At 40.8% G+C, this 15,606-nt stretch overlaps 2 protein-coding genes across 6 annotated transcripts in view; one reads left to right on the top strand and one right to left on the bottom strand.

Moving 5' to 3' along the window:
• Positions 1-15,606, top strand: part of CDH20 (cadherin 20) — a 208,220-nt gene that overhangs the window by 187,246 nt on the left and 5,368 nt on the right. For both annotated transcript variants that reach the window (XM_013993290.3, XM_084977335.1), the window contains 4 exons: positions 2,101-2,237; positions 4,982-5,103; positions 9,590-9,707; positions 14,669-14,920. In XM_013993290.3, the coding sequence (XP_013848744.2) occupies positions 2,101-2,237; positions 4,982-5,103; positions 9,590-9,707; positions 14,669-14,920 (629 nt within the window). The remainder of the gene's footprint in view (positions 1-2,100; positions 2,238-4,981; positions 5,104-9,589; positions 9,708-14,668; positions 14,921-15,606) is intronic.
• Positions 1-15,606, bottom strand: part of LOC102165284 (uncharacterized) — a 780,066-nt gene that overhangs the window by 760,231 nt on the left and 4,229 nt on the right. The window lies entirely within an intron of this gene.

The following is a 15,606-nucleotide window of genomic DNA, read 5'->3' as shown; positions in this document are numbered from 1 at the left end:
GCTACAGTAAGTTTTCATTAAATAAGATCAGAAGCAGAGAAAGGCATGATTTAGTTCTTAAAATTTCCCAACTCTTAGAGAGCTATAACTGAAATAATCCCAGCTTCTCTAGCCTTCAGTGGTCACCTTTCCCTTTAATTCCTAATTCTCTGAACAGTCATCCTGAAACTCTGCAGGAAAAAACACATACTTGAAATAAAATACTTTACCAAATAATACATATACAAGTATACATATGTATATGTATATGTATTTCTATATATTGAAACAAAAATTTTACCATCAATATTTACCCTTACCGAAAGTAATAATCTGGCATGCATATATTATACACACACACACACACACTCACACATATGTATTTTGCTTTTTAGGGCTGCAAATGTGGCATATGGAAGTTCCCAGGCTAGGGGTCAAATTGGAGCTGCAGCTGCCAGCATACACTGCAGCCACAGCAACACCAGATCTGAGCCATGTCTGCAACCTTCACCATAGCTCATGGCAACGCCAGCAAGACCAGGGATCGAACCAGCTCCCTCATGGATTCTAGACGGATTCATTAACACTGAGCCACAACGGGAACTCCCTATTCTATTTCAGTTTCTTTCTACACTAGTCATAACCCACCATATTAATTTTAATTTGAAAAATAATGCACTAAACAAACTGCTTACCCAAACTTTTGGTGGGATTTTGGGCAGTATTTCCCAGTTTTTACAACTTTAAGATATAGATTGCATTTGCTAGTAACTTTAAATAGAATTTTGAACTCAATATGTTACAATAGTTTATGTATATATACACATATGTATATATATACTTGCACACAAACACATACATATATGTGGTATATACATATAACACAATCATTTAAATATAATTGTATTATATATGCAATAGTTTATATGTAAACATGTTTCAAATCTCATTAGCTATGTTAGTAATCAGCAAACTATTAGCTGTGTAACTGCTATGAAAGTGACTTAACTTCTCTAAGTGTTAGTTTCCTTTTCTGTTAATTAAGATATTACCTAGATATCCTAGAGATGTTGCAGAATTTAAAAAGAAGCTATAAAATGCCTTGTACTCAATAAAGGGCAGCCGGCCATTACCCAGGACTACATAAGTTTCTCGAGAATGGCTCTCAATCATGGCTATATAGCAAAATCCCTTATGGAGGTTTTTAAACATACAGATGCCTGAGCCTCCCTCCACACCTAGTGAGTATCCAAAGATGGGGACCAGGTAAGATAACTTAGGTGAGATAAAACAAAGGTTAGGCTGCCAAATCAGGTTCAACAGGAATTCCAGATCTTACCCAGAATCAAGGTAAATAAGGATGCAAATGATATAACAGTGGCAAAACATGAGCTAATACTGCCTGAACAGAAGGTGCTATTTTGGCGATAGAACATCTGCTTTTTATACTCCATTAATTACAAAGTTCACATAACCTTCTCCAGCAAGCTGTGCCCCATTAATAAATTCCAGACTTATTTATATTAACCAACCAAAAAGACCTGATCCATCTTGCTAAAAACATTCCATAGGTAAGGACATCTCATCTAGCGCATGCCATTTCTGGGTTTTCAGCAGGTTGGTCATCAGAATGTCTAAAAGGACCTAATTCAAATATTTCTTTTCAACAGGTGATACTAAATTACAGGGACTAGAACCATGTAACTATACTTTTTCCAGTTCCAACTTAGCATTTCCGAACTTATTTGAATAAAATTTGTTTTGGAAAAAATAGAGGTTGACATCAGTATCCCAAAAGCCTTAGGGCACAGGCAGTTTTTGGCTTTAAATTGTTGAAATTGATCTTTAAATAGCTTAAAATTGCCCTAAGTCCTTGGTACCCTGTTGTATTTCACTTTATAAATGAGGATATTAAAGCAGTAATAGTTTGTTGTTGTTTTGTGTTTGTTTGTTTGTTGGGGGCGGGGGTGGGGTTGGACATGATAAAACAGGAATGCAGTCCTCCAAGTGTTCATAACTCCGAACTAGTCCCATTCCACATGGTATGCACTCAGTTCTCTAACGTAATATGCTATAGTGTGCTTATCCAAATAAAATGAAGTATTTAATCTGCTTTTGCAGATATTCCATTGACAGAAGTAGTGACCCTGGAAGATTCTTCTATGTTGACATTACAACAGGTGCCCTAATGACTGCAAGACCCCTTGACCGAGAAGAGTTTTCTTGGCATAATATTACTGTCCTTGCTATGGAAATGAGTAAGTAACACAATAAATTGGTCTCCATATAATGACAAAATGAATGCATTGTAGAAAGTAGAAGTTTCTAGAGCTTACTGGAATAAGAATTATATTCTTTATGGGAAGAAATGGAAAGCCTGGTTTATGCAAGTGAGTGAATGTATTTAGTTCAAATACTTATTGAGCATCTTCTATATATCTGGTCTTGTGCTAGAGATAAAAGCTAAACATGCAAAAGGAGCACAGAAAATAGCATCCTTAAACCAAAGAGACAGACGTATTAAGACAAGAGAGACTTCCTGAGAAATTTAAGAGGAATTTAATCTAATCTAAATCAATTGTTAATAACATTAAGAATGCACAAAATGGTATAAAGTATTATTGTTAGGTGAAAGGAAGCATTTATAACACATCACCCTCATTACATACATATGCATATGAGAATTTGAGAAATCTTGCAACAAAAGGCAGATTTATTAAAATAAACTTAAAAATAGAATTGAAAACTAAAAAAATAGATTTTTATTATAATTAGATTATATACTCCTACATTCCATTTTTTAAAAATAACACCTAGTGATGGTAAAGGTTCGGGGAAATAGCAGACCCTAACATACTGGCAGAAGTATGTATCTCTATGCAGGAGAGCAATATGGCAATTAATCTTTTGCATTAAGATTCTCCAACATATTCTTACTTTTTTAAGAATTCTACTTCTAATAATTATCTTAAAGAAATAAGTATAAATATTAACAAAGATTTATGTACCCAAATGTCCACTGCATTGTTTTTTTGTTTGTTGGTTTTGTTTCTGTCTTTTTGTCCTTTTTGGGCCGCACCCGCGGCATATGGAGGTTCCCAAGCTAGGGGTCTAATCGGAGGTGTTGCCTCCAGCCTATGCCAGAGCTACAGCAATGACAGATCCGAGCTGCATGTGCAACCTACACCATAGCCCATGGCAACGCCGGATCCTTAACCCAGGGATCAAACCCGCAACCCCATGGTTCCTAGTCAGATTGGCTTCCGCAGTGCCACAACGGGAACTCCCTGCATTGTTATTTTAAAATAAGGGGAAAGGAGTAGAATCACTTAAGGGGAAAGGAGTAGAATCACCTAAATATCAAATAATAGGAGTTTGAATAAATTATGATACAGCCATACAGTAAAATGAGAATACCATGTTGATATTAATACCCATGCTTTCATATTTCAATGACACAGGATAATCTTGCCAAAATATTAAAGTTCTGAATACAACTTTTTAATTTTGCTTAACTGCAGTGCGTGTGTGTGTGTGTATGTGTGTTTTAGAGAGTTTGAACACAGAGTATTATATATATCATATAATGGATATTGCTGGTGGTAGGACTGTAGGTCATATTTATTCTCATGTTTTTCTGGATGTTTCATTATTCATTGTATAAATAAGTACCACCACAGTTATAATGAAAAAAATTTAAATGGCAGCACTTTTAGTAACCAAGCAATTAAAATATTTATGGGAAAAACATAGTATAGACATCCTTGAGAAGGAGGAAAAAAAGGGGGGGATGAACCAGAAGAACAAGGCATTGCGAAGTTTAATAAAATTTTTGTTCGTTTACTAAACATAATTTCTGAGTCTTGTAATTTCTGTCTTATGCTTTTGTTTACTAAGCATAATTTCTGAGTCTTATATTCTATCTTGTCTTCTTCGGATGGTGGCCAAAACACAAAAAGACAGGAGGGGCGCTACTGGAGCTGTGCAATTATCTTTGTGGGGCAAAGCCAAGCAAAAAACAAAAGGACACATTTCCCCCACAAGTAACTTCTGCCCCAGCCAAAGATATGGACTTGGTGTGTGCTCCACACTATAATATCCCCTCAGTTCATAAGCAGAAATACATGCACAGCATTACCTGTAATCCCATGAGTAATTTAAAACCTTCCAATTCAACAAAGTGATTACATGGTTTCCCTGCTATCCAAAAGCAGAGTGTTCTATGAAACCTTCTGTAAGCCAAAATGGTATAAAGCAAAGAAGCAATTACCTTATGACATGTCTTGCTAATAGATGCACTAAATAAAATGCACAAAGGCTCAAAGACACAGTTCAAAAATATGATGGCTTGATGCTGAGATGCTGAGTGTGGTTCCTGAGAAGGAGCTTGGTGGTGCCACTCTGACTGCTCAGGATGAGTGATGCCTCTATAATGGCTCACTGTTAAACAAACACTGAATGCTATTTTGGCTTTTTGGCTTTTTTCATAAAGGCGAAAATCCTCTTTTGGTTAGCAAAAACAGGTGCTAATGTCGATCTTTCATAAAGGTGAAGTCATGTAAAGGCAACTTTCGAAAAGCAGCGGAAATATGTAGTACACAGGAATAAAACCAAGCCATGATATACAGTATGAAACAGGCTGTTTTGAAGCTCAGAATACAGAACTGACCTGTCTTTAATTCCAGAACCTGAAGTATGAGCCAAGTGAGAGATTCAAAACCTCTTTTAGGATCATTTTGAGATATCTGTTCCCAGAGTCTCATCCCTCCCCCACCCTGATACCATACACACTCTCCAACACACACCTCCTTCTGTCCATGCTTCTCATGTTCCAGCCACGCTCTTAATGGGCAACCCCTGCATCTTGTGTTGCTATTTCCATGTCCTTTATCCACTCCTTTAAAAATCAGCTTGAGGAGATAGATACCTACTTCAACAAAGAGCTGCTTTGTTGCATTACTGGACTTTTCTCACCTTCGGGTTCTTTTTGTGCTCTCTTTAGACAATCCTTCCCAGGTTGGAAGTGTTTCTGTCACAATCAAAGTCTTAGATGTGAACGACAATGCTCCAGAGTTCCCCAGATTCTATGAAGGTTTTGTCTGTGAGAATGCCAAAGCAGGGCAGGTAAGGCAGCCTGTGAGGCGCGCACCTTGGTTAACCCCCAACAGGTGGAAATGACTGCTACAGATAACCAGATTTGCCATCAAAGAAATTTAGATCCAGAAACTAACAGTTTACAGAACAGAGTCCCCAACTTCTGTATATCATGGTGCAACAGTTTACTTGTTAAGACAACTATCTGGAGCCTCCATTACATTTTATGACCTAAACAAGGCTGTGAATCAAGGTATTTTTCCACCTTGTAACTGAACTGTAGAGAATCAATTGTAATAGCATGTGTTTTGGGTCCTGAAAATGACACACCATGAAGATCAGGAGGAAAAAGAAGAGTCTTTTTCTCAGTTCAGCGTGAATTCTTGAAAACATATGCAGTACAGAAAGTTTTTCTTTTCCCCTTTTTTGGCCACCCCGTGACACATGGAGTTCCCATGCAGGGATCAGATCCAAGCCACAGTTGCAACCTATGTGCAGCTGCATAAACACTGGATCCTTCAACCCACTGTGCCAGGCCAGCAACTGAACCTGCGTCCCAGCCCTGCGGAGATGTCTCCAATCCCATCGCACCACAGCAGGAACTCTGGGAAAGTTTATTTTTTATATCTTCCTACTTCCCTTCCTTCCAGCAACAAGTAGCTGTTTAGGGACTGCCTGCCCTATTCTAAATACACTCTGTTACCTGGAATTATCTACTCTTTCTCCTCCCTCCAAACACCCATTTTCTTAGGACCACTCATGTCAGGTAAGTTTTGAGAGAAAAGGCACCTGAAGGAATTTTCTCCTTATATGAAATAACTTTAGTTCCATAATCTTCAGATATATTTGCATATTTTTCTAAAGTCTGCTTTTAAACCTAAATGAATATTTGGTTGACTAAATTTCAAGCGGTATAACAAGACAGCAAATTGTGCTTGGAATGGCCATGTATTAATATATCTGTCAGGCTGCTGCCACCCCATCCCACCCTTCCACTCCTCAGACCATAGGCCATCTTCCCTCTTCAACTTTTATAAGACTCTTTCCTCTCTACCTATGACCTAACAGATGCCCTAACAGTCCTAACTTATTTCCCTGGGGGCACATCTTGTGGTCCTATGGCTTCTGGTTGGGGTGGATGCAAACAGCAAGGACTCACGCTTTGATAATTCAGATTTTCCGACTGTAATGCAGCTTTTGCTTTTACTTCTCTCACTCTTCTGTGGCATCCTGCTGCACAGAGAGACTCTGTCTTTACAACCAAAATTTATATCAGCCTCTGGAACTTACTAAAGGTTGACTCAGCACATCTTTATCATTCTACTTAAAGCAAAAATGATTCCCTTACCCCAAGGCGGGGAAAAAAGTGTCCTGTGATTCTAATCTATATTACCTCATCCCCTGATTCCTGAAATTCAATGCAATGGTCTATAGTATGCCTAAATTTTTTTTCAACATGTCTGAGATAATTCCACTTCCACATCTACTGAATTTCTAGCCTAGAAAGATCTGAAATATTACGCAGTCAATAAAAGTTGCAATGAAAATCTTAGAGTATAAGAAATGATCCATGCTATTACAAGTAAAGAAAGGAGGTATAGAAACTACATGTACATGCTTGAAGTTATGTAAAATTATATCTGCATGTGAACAAAGACTGGGAGGCAGGATCAAAAACAGCAAAGGTCGTGGCACAGTGGTTAACAAATCCGACTAGGAACCATGAGGTTGCGGGTTCGGTCCCTGCCCTTGCTCAGTGGGTTGGCGATCCGGCGTTGCCGTGAGCTGTGGTGTAGGTTGCAGACGCGGCTCGGATCACGCGTTGCTGTGGCTCTGGCGTAGGCCGGTGGCTACAGCTCTGATTCGACCCCTGGCCTGGGAACCTCCATATGCCGCGGGAGCGGCCCAGGAGATAGCAACAACAACAACAACAACAATAACAACAACAAAAGACAAAAAAAAAAAAAAAAAAAAAAACCAGCAAAAGTTACTGTGCAAAGAGATTTGAGTGAGAGGATTTGGGCCTTTGTTTTAATAATTTTTGTATGTAATGTGATGATTTACATATATATTGAAGAAATACAATATATAAATTTTGTTTTATGTATTATTATGACAAATATATAATACTTTATAATGAAAAGAGGTGAATTTTTCATCTGCAATATAAGAGTAATAGTAGCACAATAAATTAAACATCCCCTCCCCCCTAAAGTGAAACATTTCCTTTCTTAAGGAATAGGACAGGAGCACACAAGCCTATGCCACCTATACATCTTCTAATCATCTATTATACAGTTCTTGGAAGCACACTTTATCTGTGACTTCAAGTTCAGATCGTAAGCCACTAATCTGTCATGGTCTGTCATAATTGTCATCTTTTGCCCAAGATACATAAATCCTGCCCTTTGATTTTGGCTCTGGGACATGTTTTGAAGATTTTCAAAAGCACACAGCTCAGTAGGTACATCTGGTTTGTAAAGAATTGGGCCTCCTAGTGTTAGATTTGTCAGACATTATTGTCAGCCTTGCATTTGCTGAGCAAGGAAATGTGCTTTCCTCTTGGTGAGGAAAGAAGCCCAGAAAGAAATCAGACGATGTCTGAGGTGCCAGAATCTTGCATGGCAAGTGAGGCTGAGGATGAAATCAGACCTGCTGGGAGGAAAAGGCCAGGAGGGCAAGCTCTGTGCTCTGGACCTTGGACCCAGTGAGGCAGTGTCTTTGCTGACCATTCCTTAAAGTCCTATAACCAACCCGTCATATGCCTCAGGTCCCCACCTCATTCATATACATACATATGAGTTCACAGGTCAGATATTCATAAATGACTTTCCAACTGTTTGCCAAGTTATGCATAATCACCTATTTATAACATTCATCAAGAAATATGTCTTCACATATTTGGTGCAGAATGTATAGGACTTGTCTTGGCAGGGACGGGGCAATGGGGTGACCCTGTGTGTGAGCAGCACTGATATCAAGCTGGACTGTGGGGCAGATTTATCCTCAGTGCTCCCCTATTCCCTATCCTTTATTAGAGCTCCATTCCCCTAACCTTTAGATTCAACAGAGGCCAGTTGCCAGATGGGTTCACCAGGAGGCATTTCCTGAAAAGTTCTGGTCTAAGGTGTTTATTAAGGAACATCCTTGGGCCAACGCCCAAGGAAGGGAAGAACTTTTGCAGGACTGGGCAAAAGGAGTCCAGCTGCAGTGCAGACCCACTAACAGCCTTGAGTGACTCCACAGAGTTCCAGAACTAGGATTTTCCCTGAGTTGAGATGGGATATACCCTCACATCAGCTAGTGGATGTCAGCTATCCTAGAAGGACGTGCTGACTGTGGAGAGGTGGCTCTCAGCAATGGAGCAATTTCCACAGAAAGTGATGGGTGAAGGTACCAATTCCTTCACTGAAGAGAGATCTCAGTAACACCATGTTTACCAGCAGACCCCTTGGTGGAAGCTTCCTCCTCTGTTATTTCATCTTCAGCCTATTGTGAGGGTAGCATTATCTCCCTTAATTTACAGATGAAGAAACAAATATGAAGCAAGCCCACCTCAGCCCTCCAGCTGATCTTTAATGTTCCATTTTCTACCCTATTAATTGTCAGCTTTTGACAGCAGGAGTGTCATGTCTACAGGGCCAGGCCCAAGAGCGGTGGAGGGAGCCTGTGCTATTGGCTGATAGAACAGACACACAGAAAGGAGATGACCCCTTCCACAGTCTGCCTTTACCCCTTTTTATATACCTCCCTTTTCTATATCCCCTCAGTCTGCCTGCTGGGGTTTCAGTGGTATATTTCACACCACTTTCTTTAGGAACTTTTCCATCTTCAAAACCTTCATGGTAACTTACTACACTGATAAGCATTGTGGAAAAGGCCAAATTTTGGCCAAGGACCTCAAGAGGAAGCCCCACCTCTTGCTCTCCTCAGTCCCAAGCTTTGCTTCTGACTCTAGTCTATACACCCCACCCTGGAGCCCTTGGGCTCTACACTTTGTCTAGCTCCCCTTCTTGCCAACAAAGAGTGACTGCCCTGTGACCCATCCTCTCACATCTGTTTTCCACTAACCTGACACAGTCAACGTAGTGTCTGCTGACTTCCCACTAGGCGTTGGTCAAGGGCCTCTCAAAGACAGTGACTTGACTGTGAACCCTTAACCTGAAGGTGAGGGTGAGAGGACAAACTGGGAAACAAGCAGGACCTTATGGCATCCCAGAGTTCTCTTACTCAAAGTCTTCTCTTTGGACTGCCTAAAAAGCGCTAGACTTGGGATGAAGACAGTATGTAATGTCAATATCTAATATCTGAGGTATTTTGGTAACATCTACCCTGTGCCTGTTAACATACTCAGGCCCGACAATTAACCAAAATTCAATTCTGCAATGTGTGATAGCACAGAGACTGCCCGGGAAAGTTTCAGGGTCCCCTGCTGAATTTCAGGGTTTGGGACCTCACCTGACCTTGAAGTTTTTCTTTTGACTCTGACTCATCTGATTTCCTGTCCCTGCCTTAGCTGATCCAGACAGTGAGTGCAGTGGACCAAGATGACCCACGCAACGGCCAGCACTTCTACTACAGCCTGGCCCCTGAGGCTGCTAACAACCCCAACTTCACCATAAGGGACAACCAAGGTAATCAGCTGGCTACGATGCTTTTCTACATTATGGGCTGGATACGCTGGGTTTCTCTATCAGGCAGTGTCAGAAGTCACCAGTTCTTTGAATAGCAGGGAGGACATTAATGCTAACTTGTGTGATCTTTTAAAGTTTTGTTTCAGAACATCAGAGACAAGGAACGTCCTCTGCTGATTCTAAAACTTTCATTCAGTCAGTTCACAAATGCCTGAGCGCTGGCTCTGTGCCAGGCACATGGGCAAAGGCCTTCCTTCATCCCCACAAAGGGCACCATGTTTGTGTGTTCTTCAACTACAGGAAGAACCGCAGAAAGTGACAGAAAAAAGCTAGATAAAGAGAAAAACCTGAGGGAATACTTCAACACAAAGATCAAGGGGGAAACAGTGAAAAGCTCCCAGAACAAAAGGAAGACAAAGACTAAGTATTAGAGAGAGCAAAGAGTAAATACAGGAACACAATGAGTTCTGGCATCGAAACTACTTTATGACTTTGGAATGATTCAGAAAGAACAGCCAGGTGAGATTCTCTACTCCAGAAAGTGCTTCCCATCGCAGCTTTGCTGGAACGGAATTCTAGACTTGTCTACTCCAAAAAGCATTCAAATAAGCTACGGAGTTTACAGACCTAAGCACGTTCTTCATTAGGTACAGATGGGAAAAGGAGGAGCTTATGCAGTCTGGCCAGAAGATTTTCAGAGAAAGGTCAGAGCAAGTGAAAAAATAATTCAAATCTGCCAAGAGAATCCCTTCTGTTACTAATTCCGTGACAAACTAGCTGTCTAACCTTGGGGAGGGAGGGCATCACTTCTCTGGGCTGCAGTGGCATTTTTATTCCAACTCTAAAATGCTGTCATGTTATAACGATCCAAATAGAGGGTAACAAAGAGTCACAATTTAGGCACACCTAGTCTTAGTGTCAAATGTCAGCTATTTGGGACTTAAAGTATTCATTCCATTCCACATGATATTTTGCCATTAAAATTTGAGAATATCAAACTTGTTTTCTTCTCAGTGGAAAGCATTCTTCCAAGTCATCCCTTTAATCTTCTACATAAAATCATCGAATCACTATAATAATTCTGAAGAGTAACATAAATTAAAACAACAGAAGTGCTGCAATTAAAGATCCTGATTTTGTTACTGGATCAAATTTTGAATTATTATTTTATCTGCTTCATCTGGAAACCTTTCCTGCAAAAAGTTGTTTCAGTCCCTTCAGGATTGGTTTTATAGTGGAAATCCTAGGAGGAAAAAAAAAAATAACATATTGTGTTGTTTCTTCAATTTTTTAGCTGTCACCCTATTCCTTCACTGTGATATTTGTCAGAATCAATATAGAAACAATATGCAACAGAATGCTGCAAATTTCTTAATGATGACTTTGGGCACCAATTCTCAGATCCAATACCTTAAAAAGATGGGCTGCAGGAACATGATGACTATAAAAAGAAATGATTCATCTCTTAGAAGGTTTTCCAAAAGGAAATAAGTGCAACTTCAAGGGAAAATATGAACTCAGTTTCCTCATAACAATTTATCCCTTGAGTATCCTTTAATGAGGCTCATCAAAAAATTGACCAACATCTGATATAGTGGATCTACTGTCAAGGCCCCCAACTCCCATGCCCAAAACATGGTACTCCTTTATGAACACAACACCGCACTATCTCAAGTAATGCCTTTCTTACTTTTTCTAAATCCCAAAAGCATTATGAAAAGAATTGTGCGTATTCTTCACAGCTTCACATGAATTTTCCCATACTTTGCTTTATTTGATATTTACAATAGTCCTATAAAATTTTAAGGAAGTTATTAACCCCTCTGATTTTCACTGTCTCATTTGAAAGATAAGGAAAAAAAGCAAATGGCCCAATATCAGAGAATGAGTAAGTGTTAAGACTGAGACTGAAAGTTGGGACCTCCTGTTTAGCCCCCCCCCACCCCACACACACACAGAGTTTTGTGTCACTCTGGAAACAAATGCTATTTCCAAATAGGCTATTCAAGCTCTAGTTACTACATTCAATATTCATTCTAGGAGTTCCCGTCGTGGCACAGTGGAAACAAATCCAACTAGGAACCATGAGGTTGCAGGTTCAATCCCTGGACTCACTCAGTGGGTTAAGGATCCAACGTTGTGTGAGCTGAGGTGTAGGTCGCAGCCGCGGCTTGGATCTGGCATTGCTTTGGCTGTGGTGTAGGCCTGCGGCTACAGCTCTGATTAGACCCCTAGCCTGGGAACCTCCATATGCCCTGGGTGCGGCCCTAGAAAAGACAAAAAAAAAAAAAAAAAATTCATTCTAGTTATTACATTCAAAAATTATGTAAGTGGCTAGCATATGTCAGCTCCCTTCTAGGACTAATCTCACCAATGTGATACTCTGACCTTTTTTTTCTTTAATTCTAGATAGTTCTGAGACCAAGAAACATATGATATGCAGTAAGCATAATGTAATACTTATATGAAATTCAGCTCTTGTCAGACTTTCTAAAAGTCCCATGAACTGGCCTTGATTAAAATGAAAAATAAAAATAAAAAGATTTGTTGGAGAAAAACTTGATGTTTTCAAAAGGAAAAAAAAAAAGTAAAACTGTGTATCAGAATTAATAGTACTTAGCCCTTAAATCTGGAAAACAGACAAAAAGGTGGACTGTGTGGTAGGTGGGTATATGAATATAATCTTTAGGTTGACAACCAACTGATATCTTTCTCCACTGAGAATGAAATGAGAGGAAAAAGTACTGTACCAAAACAGGATGAGATTTCAATTAGTTGAATAATTTTCAACATTAATGTTATAAAAAGTAAGTGGTTACACAGCACAGTGGAAGGAGTGTATATCTGGAGTCAGAGACCAGAGTTCAAATCCCAGCTCTGCCACTAAACTAGTGACTTTCAACCAATTATGTAATCTCTCTTGGCCTTAATTTTCTCACTGCAAAAAGGTGAAATTACCCCTGTCTCACCAAATTGTGATGACGATTAAATGAGATACTGCATGTAAAATCTAAGTACCTAGCACATAAGTATGCAATAAAAACAGCTACCATGGAAAAGAAGAGGGAGGAGGAGGTAAAAAATTAAATAAGGAAGAATGTCCTAGTCAGAAGAGGCTAGGCTATGCTAAGGAACAAATGACACCAAAATCTCAGCGGCCTGATGCAACTAAAGTTAATTTCTTGTCCGCATAAAGCCAACTGTGGGTCTGCTGACCAAGGACAGCTGTCCATGTGTAGGCTTCCCAGGCTGCCTGGCTCTCCATCTCAAATGTTTTCTCACAACACAGGTTCATTTCCCAGCCTCACTTAATGGGTTAAGCATCCGACATTGTTACAAGCTTTAGCACAAGTCATAGGTGCAGCTCAGATCCAGCGTTGCTGTGGCTGTGGTGTAGGCCTCAGCTGCAGCTCCAATTCAGCCCCTAGCCCAGGAATTTTCATATGCAGCAGGTGCAGTCATAAAAAGAAAACAAACAAAACAATCAAATGTTCTTTCACATACTACACCAAGGCAAGAAGGCATGAGAATCACACACCAGCTGTTGCTCCTTCCTGGAAGTGACATGAATCACTTTTGCTCATTTTCATCATCTCAAGCCAATCATACAGACATACCCAAATTCAAGAGGATAGAAAAGTATAATCCCTTTATTATGTCCAGAAATACTGATATAAATAACGTTTACTTTGGTTAGGCTCTAAAAATTTTTTAAGAAGTTTTAGACTCTTCTCTGTGAAATGTGAAACACATCCAGAAGACCTTTCAAATTGATGATGTTAGCTTTCTTTTTTTGTCTTTTGTCTTTTCTAGGGCCGCACCCTTGGAACATGCAGGTTCCCAGGCTAGGGGTCGAATCGGAGCTGTAGCCACCAGCCTACGCCAGAGCCACAGAAACGCCAGATCCGAAACTCATCTGTGACCTACACCACAACCCATGGAAATGCCAGATCCTTAATCCACTGAGCAAGGCCAGGGATCGAACCCACAACCTCATGGTTCCTAGTCAGATTCATTAACCACTGCGCCACGATGGGAACTCCTGATGATGTTAGCTTTGAGAGTCACTGCTTATATGTCCTACCATGTCTCTCAAACTTTTCCGCTGCTGGAAAAGATACAAGCTTTGCAAAAAATATATCTGATATACAGATTTTTTTTAAAAAGATCCCCAAATACTACATTAGGCAAATATAAATACACACAAACATGCACACACCAGCTTTGTGGAAACATATCAAACAATTTTGTTAATCCCTTTCAAACTGGGGGGGGGGGAGAGGACTAGTATTGAATTTTCACCAAATTCATATTAATTGCTTAAACTTAGACCACCAGATAGCAGGAAATAACAGTGTGTGTCATATGATTAGGGGATTTCAAATAAGCTGCTGCTAAATGAGCAGGTTCGTCAGAAAGCACAGGAGTTCGTAACTGCATTTCAAAGGCATGAAAGAAAATAGCAAAAGACATGAATTCCAGATAAAGTGGCAAAAATAAGCAATCTGCCATAACCACGTGGGCTCCTCGGCATTCTTTTCCTGGAGGCGCAAAGCAGCACCAGGGCCCTGGAAAGCTGCTGAGGGAGACCAAACAGGGACCACAAGTCACCAGTGATTGTTCATTCCTGTCAAGCTTTCCCAGGGACATTTCAGTCACATCTGAAGTCTGACAGTTCGCCCTGGGCACTTTATGTCACAAAGGGTAAGACAGACTCTCAAAAAGGGTTTTTCTCCGAGGCCTCAGGGTTTTGCCTAGAAGCAAGCAAAAATCTTGGTTTCTGAATCCAAACACTGATCCTGACACACCTGGTAGGCTGTAGGTGACCGCCTCCAGGGAAAGCCACCAGGCCTGGAGCTGCCCCCTTGCTTTCAAATCCAAAAAAATTAATTCACTTCTTGGTTCTTCCATTTTTCCTCTCCCCTCTCCCTTTTCAATCCTGGAATCCCTGTCCTCTTCAGATAACACTGCCCGGATTCTAACCAGGAGGTCTGGCTTCCGGCAGCAGGAGCAGAGCGTCTTTTACCTGCCCATCCTGATATCAGACAACGGGCAGCCAGTGCTGAGCAGCACAGGCACACTGACTATCCAGGTGTGCAGCTGTGACGATGACGGCCACGTCCTGTCCTGCAGCCCCGAGGCCTACATGCTCCCCGTCAGTCTGAGTCGCGGTGCCCTCATCGCCATCCTGGCCTGCATCTTTGTCCTCTTAGGTGAGTAATGGGCTCCTTTCCATTCTTCGGGGTCCTGCATGTGCTTATCAAGGTATCATTCCCTTATCATGCCAACACAGCTGTCCAGAAGTGGTTTTCCACACCCTTTTACTGAAAAGGTGGGAGAGCAAAGCTGGGGAAAAGTACAGAAATTGATGACAATCACTTCCTTCAAAGCATTTGTGGCCTCTCTGGCCAGATAAAAGCACATCTATTTGTCAAGCATCTACAATAGGCCAGGTTGCCATTCTAGTTGCTGGGATTAACAGGATAGAGCCTTCACAGAGCTTACTTCAAAACAAAGCAAGTTCATTTTTACATTATAGGACCAAATGGTAATTTTGGACAGGCTATGATGCTCATGTCTTCTAATCCCCTCATTTCAGGTAAGTGGTAGCTAGGGCACAAAGAGGTAATGACAGGCCCAAGGCCAAATCTCAGAGGCAGAGCCAGGACTGAGGTGCAGGCAGGCCCTGCACTGTGCCTGCCCTGTATCTGCAAAGTACAGGCCTTCTCCCAAATGTTCCTCCCCAGATGCTGGAGGCGGTCAGGGATGGAAAGAGGGACAGGGAGTCCTGAAGAACAGGAGATGGGGTATGTGCCATTTTAAACAGGGTGGTCAGGGGAGACCTCACTGATAAGAAGACCTCTTGAGCAGAGATTTTTAAGAAGTGGCAGAGTGAACC

Source organism: Sus scrofa, chromosome 1, assembly GCF_054392235.1.
Source record: "Sus scrofa isolate SSC_HxYL_T2T_F1_AM1 chromosome 1, Sscrofa_HxYL_maternal_Yorkshire_Landrace_v2.0, whole genome shotgun sequence".
Classification (NCBI taxonomy): Eukaryota; Metazoa; Chordata; class Mammalia; order Artiodactyla; family Suidae; genus Sus; species Sus scrofa.
Note: the sequence above shows the minus strand (reverse complement) of the source record. Positions and strands in the feature narration are given on the sequence as shown.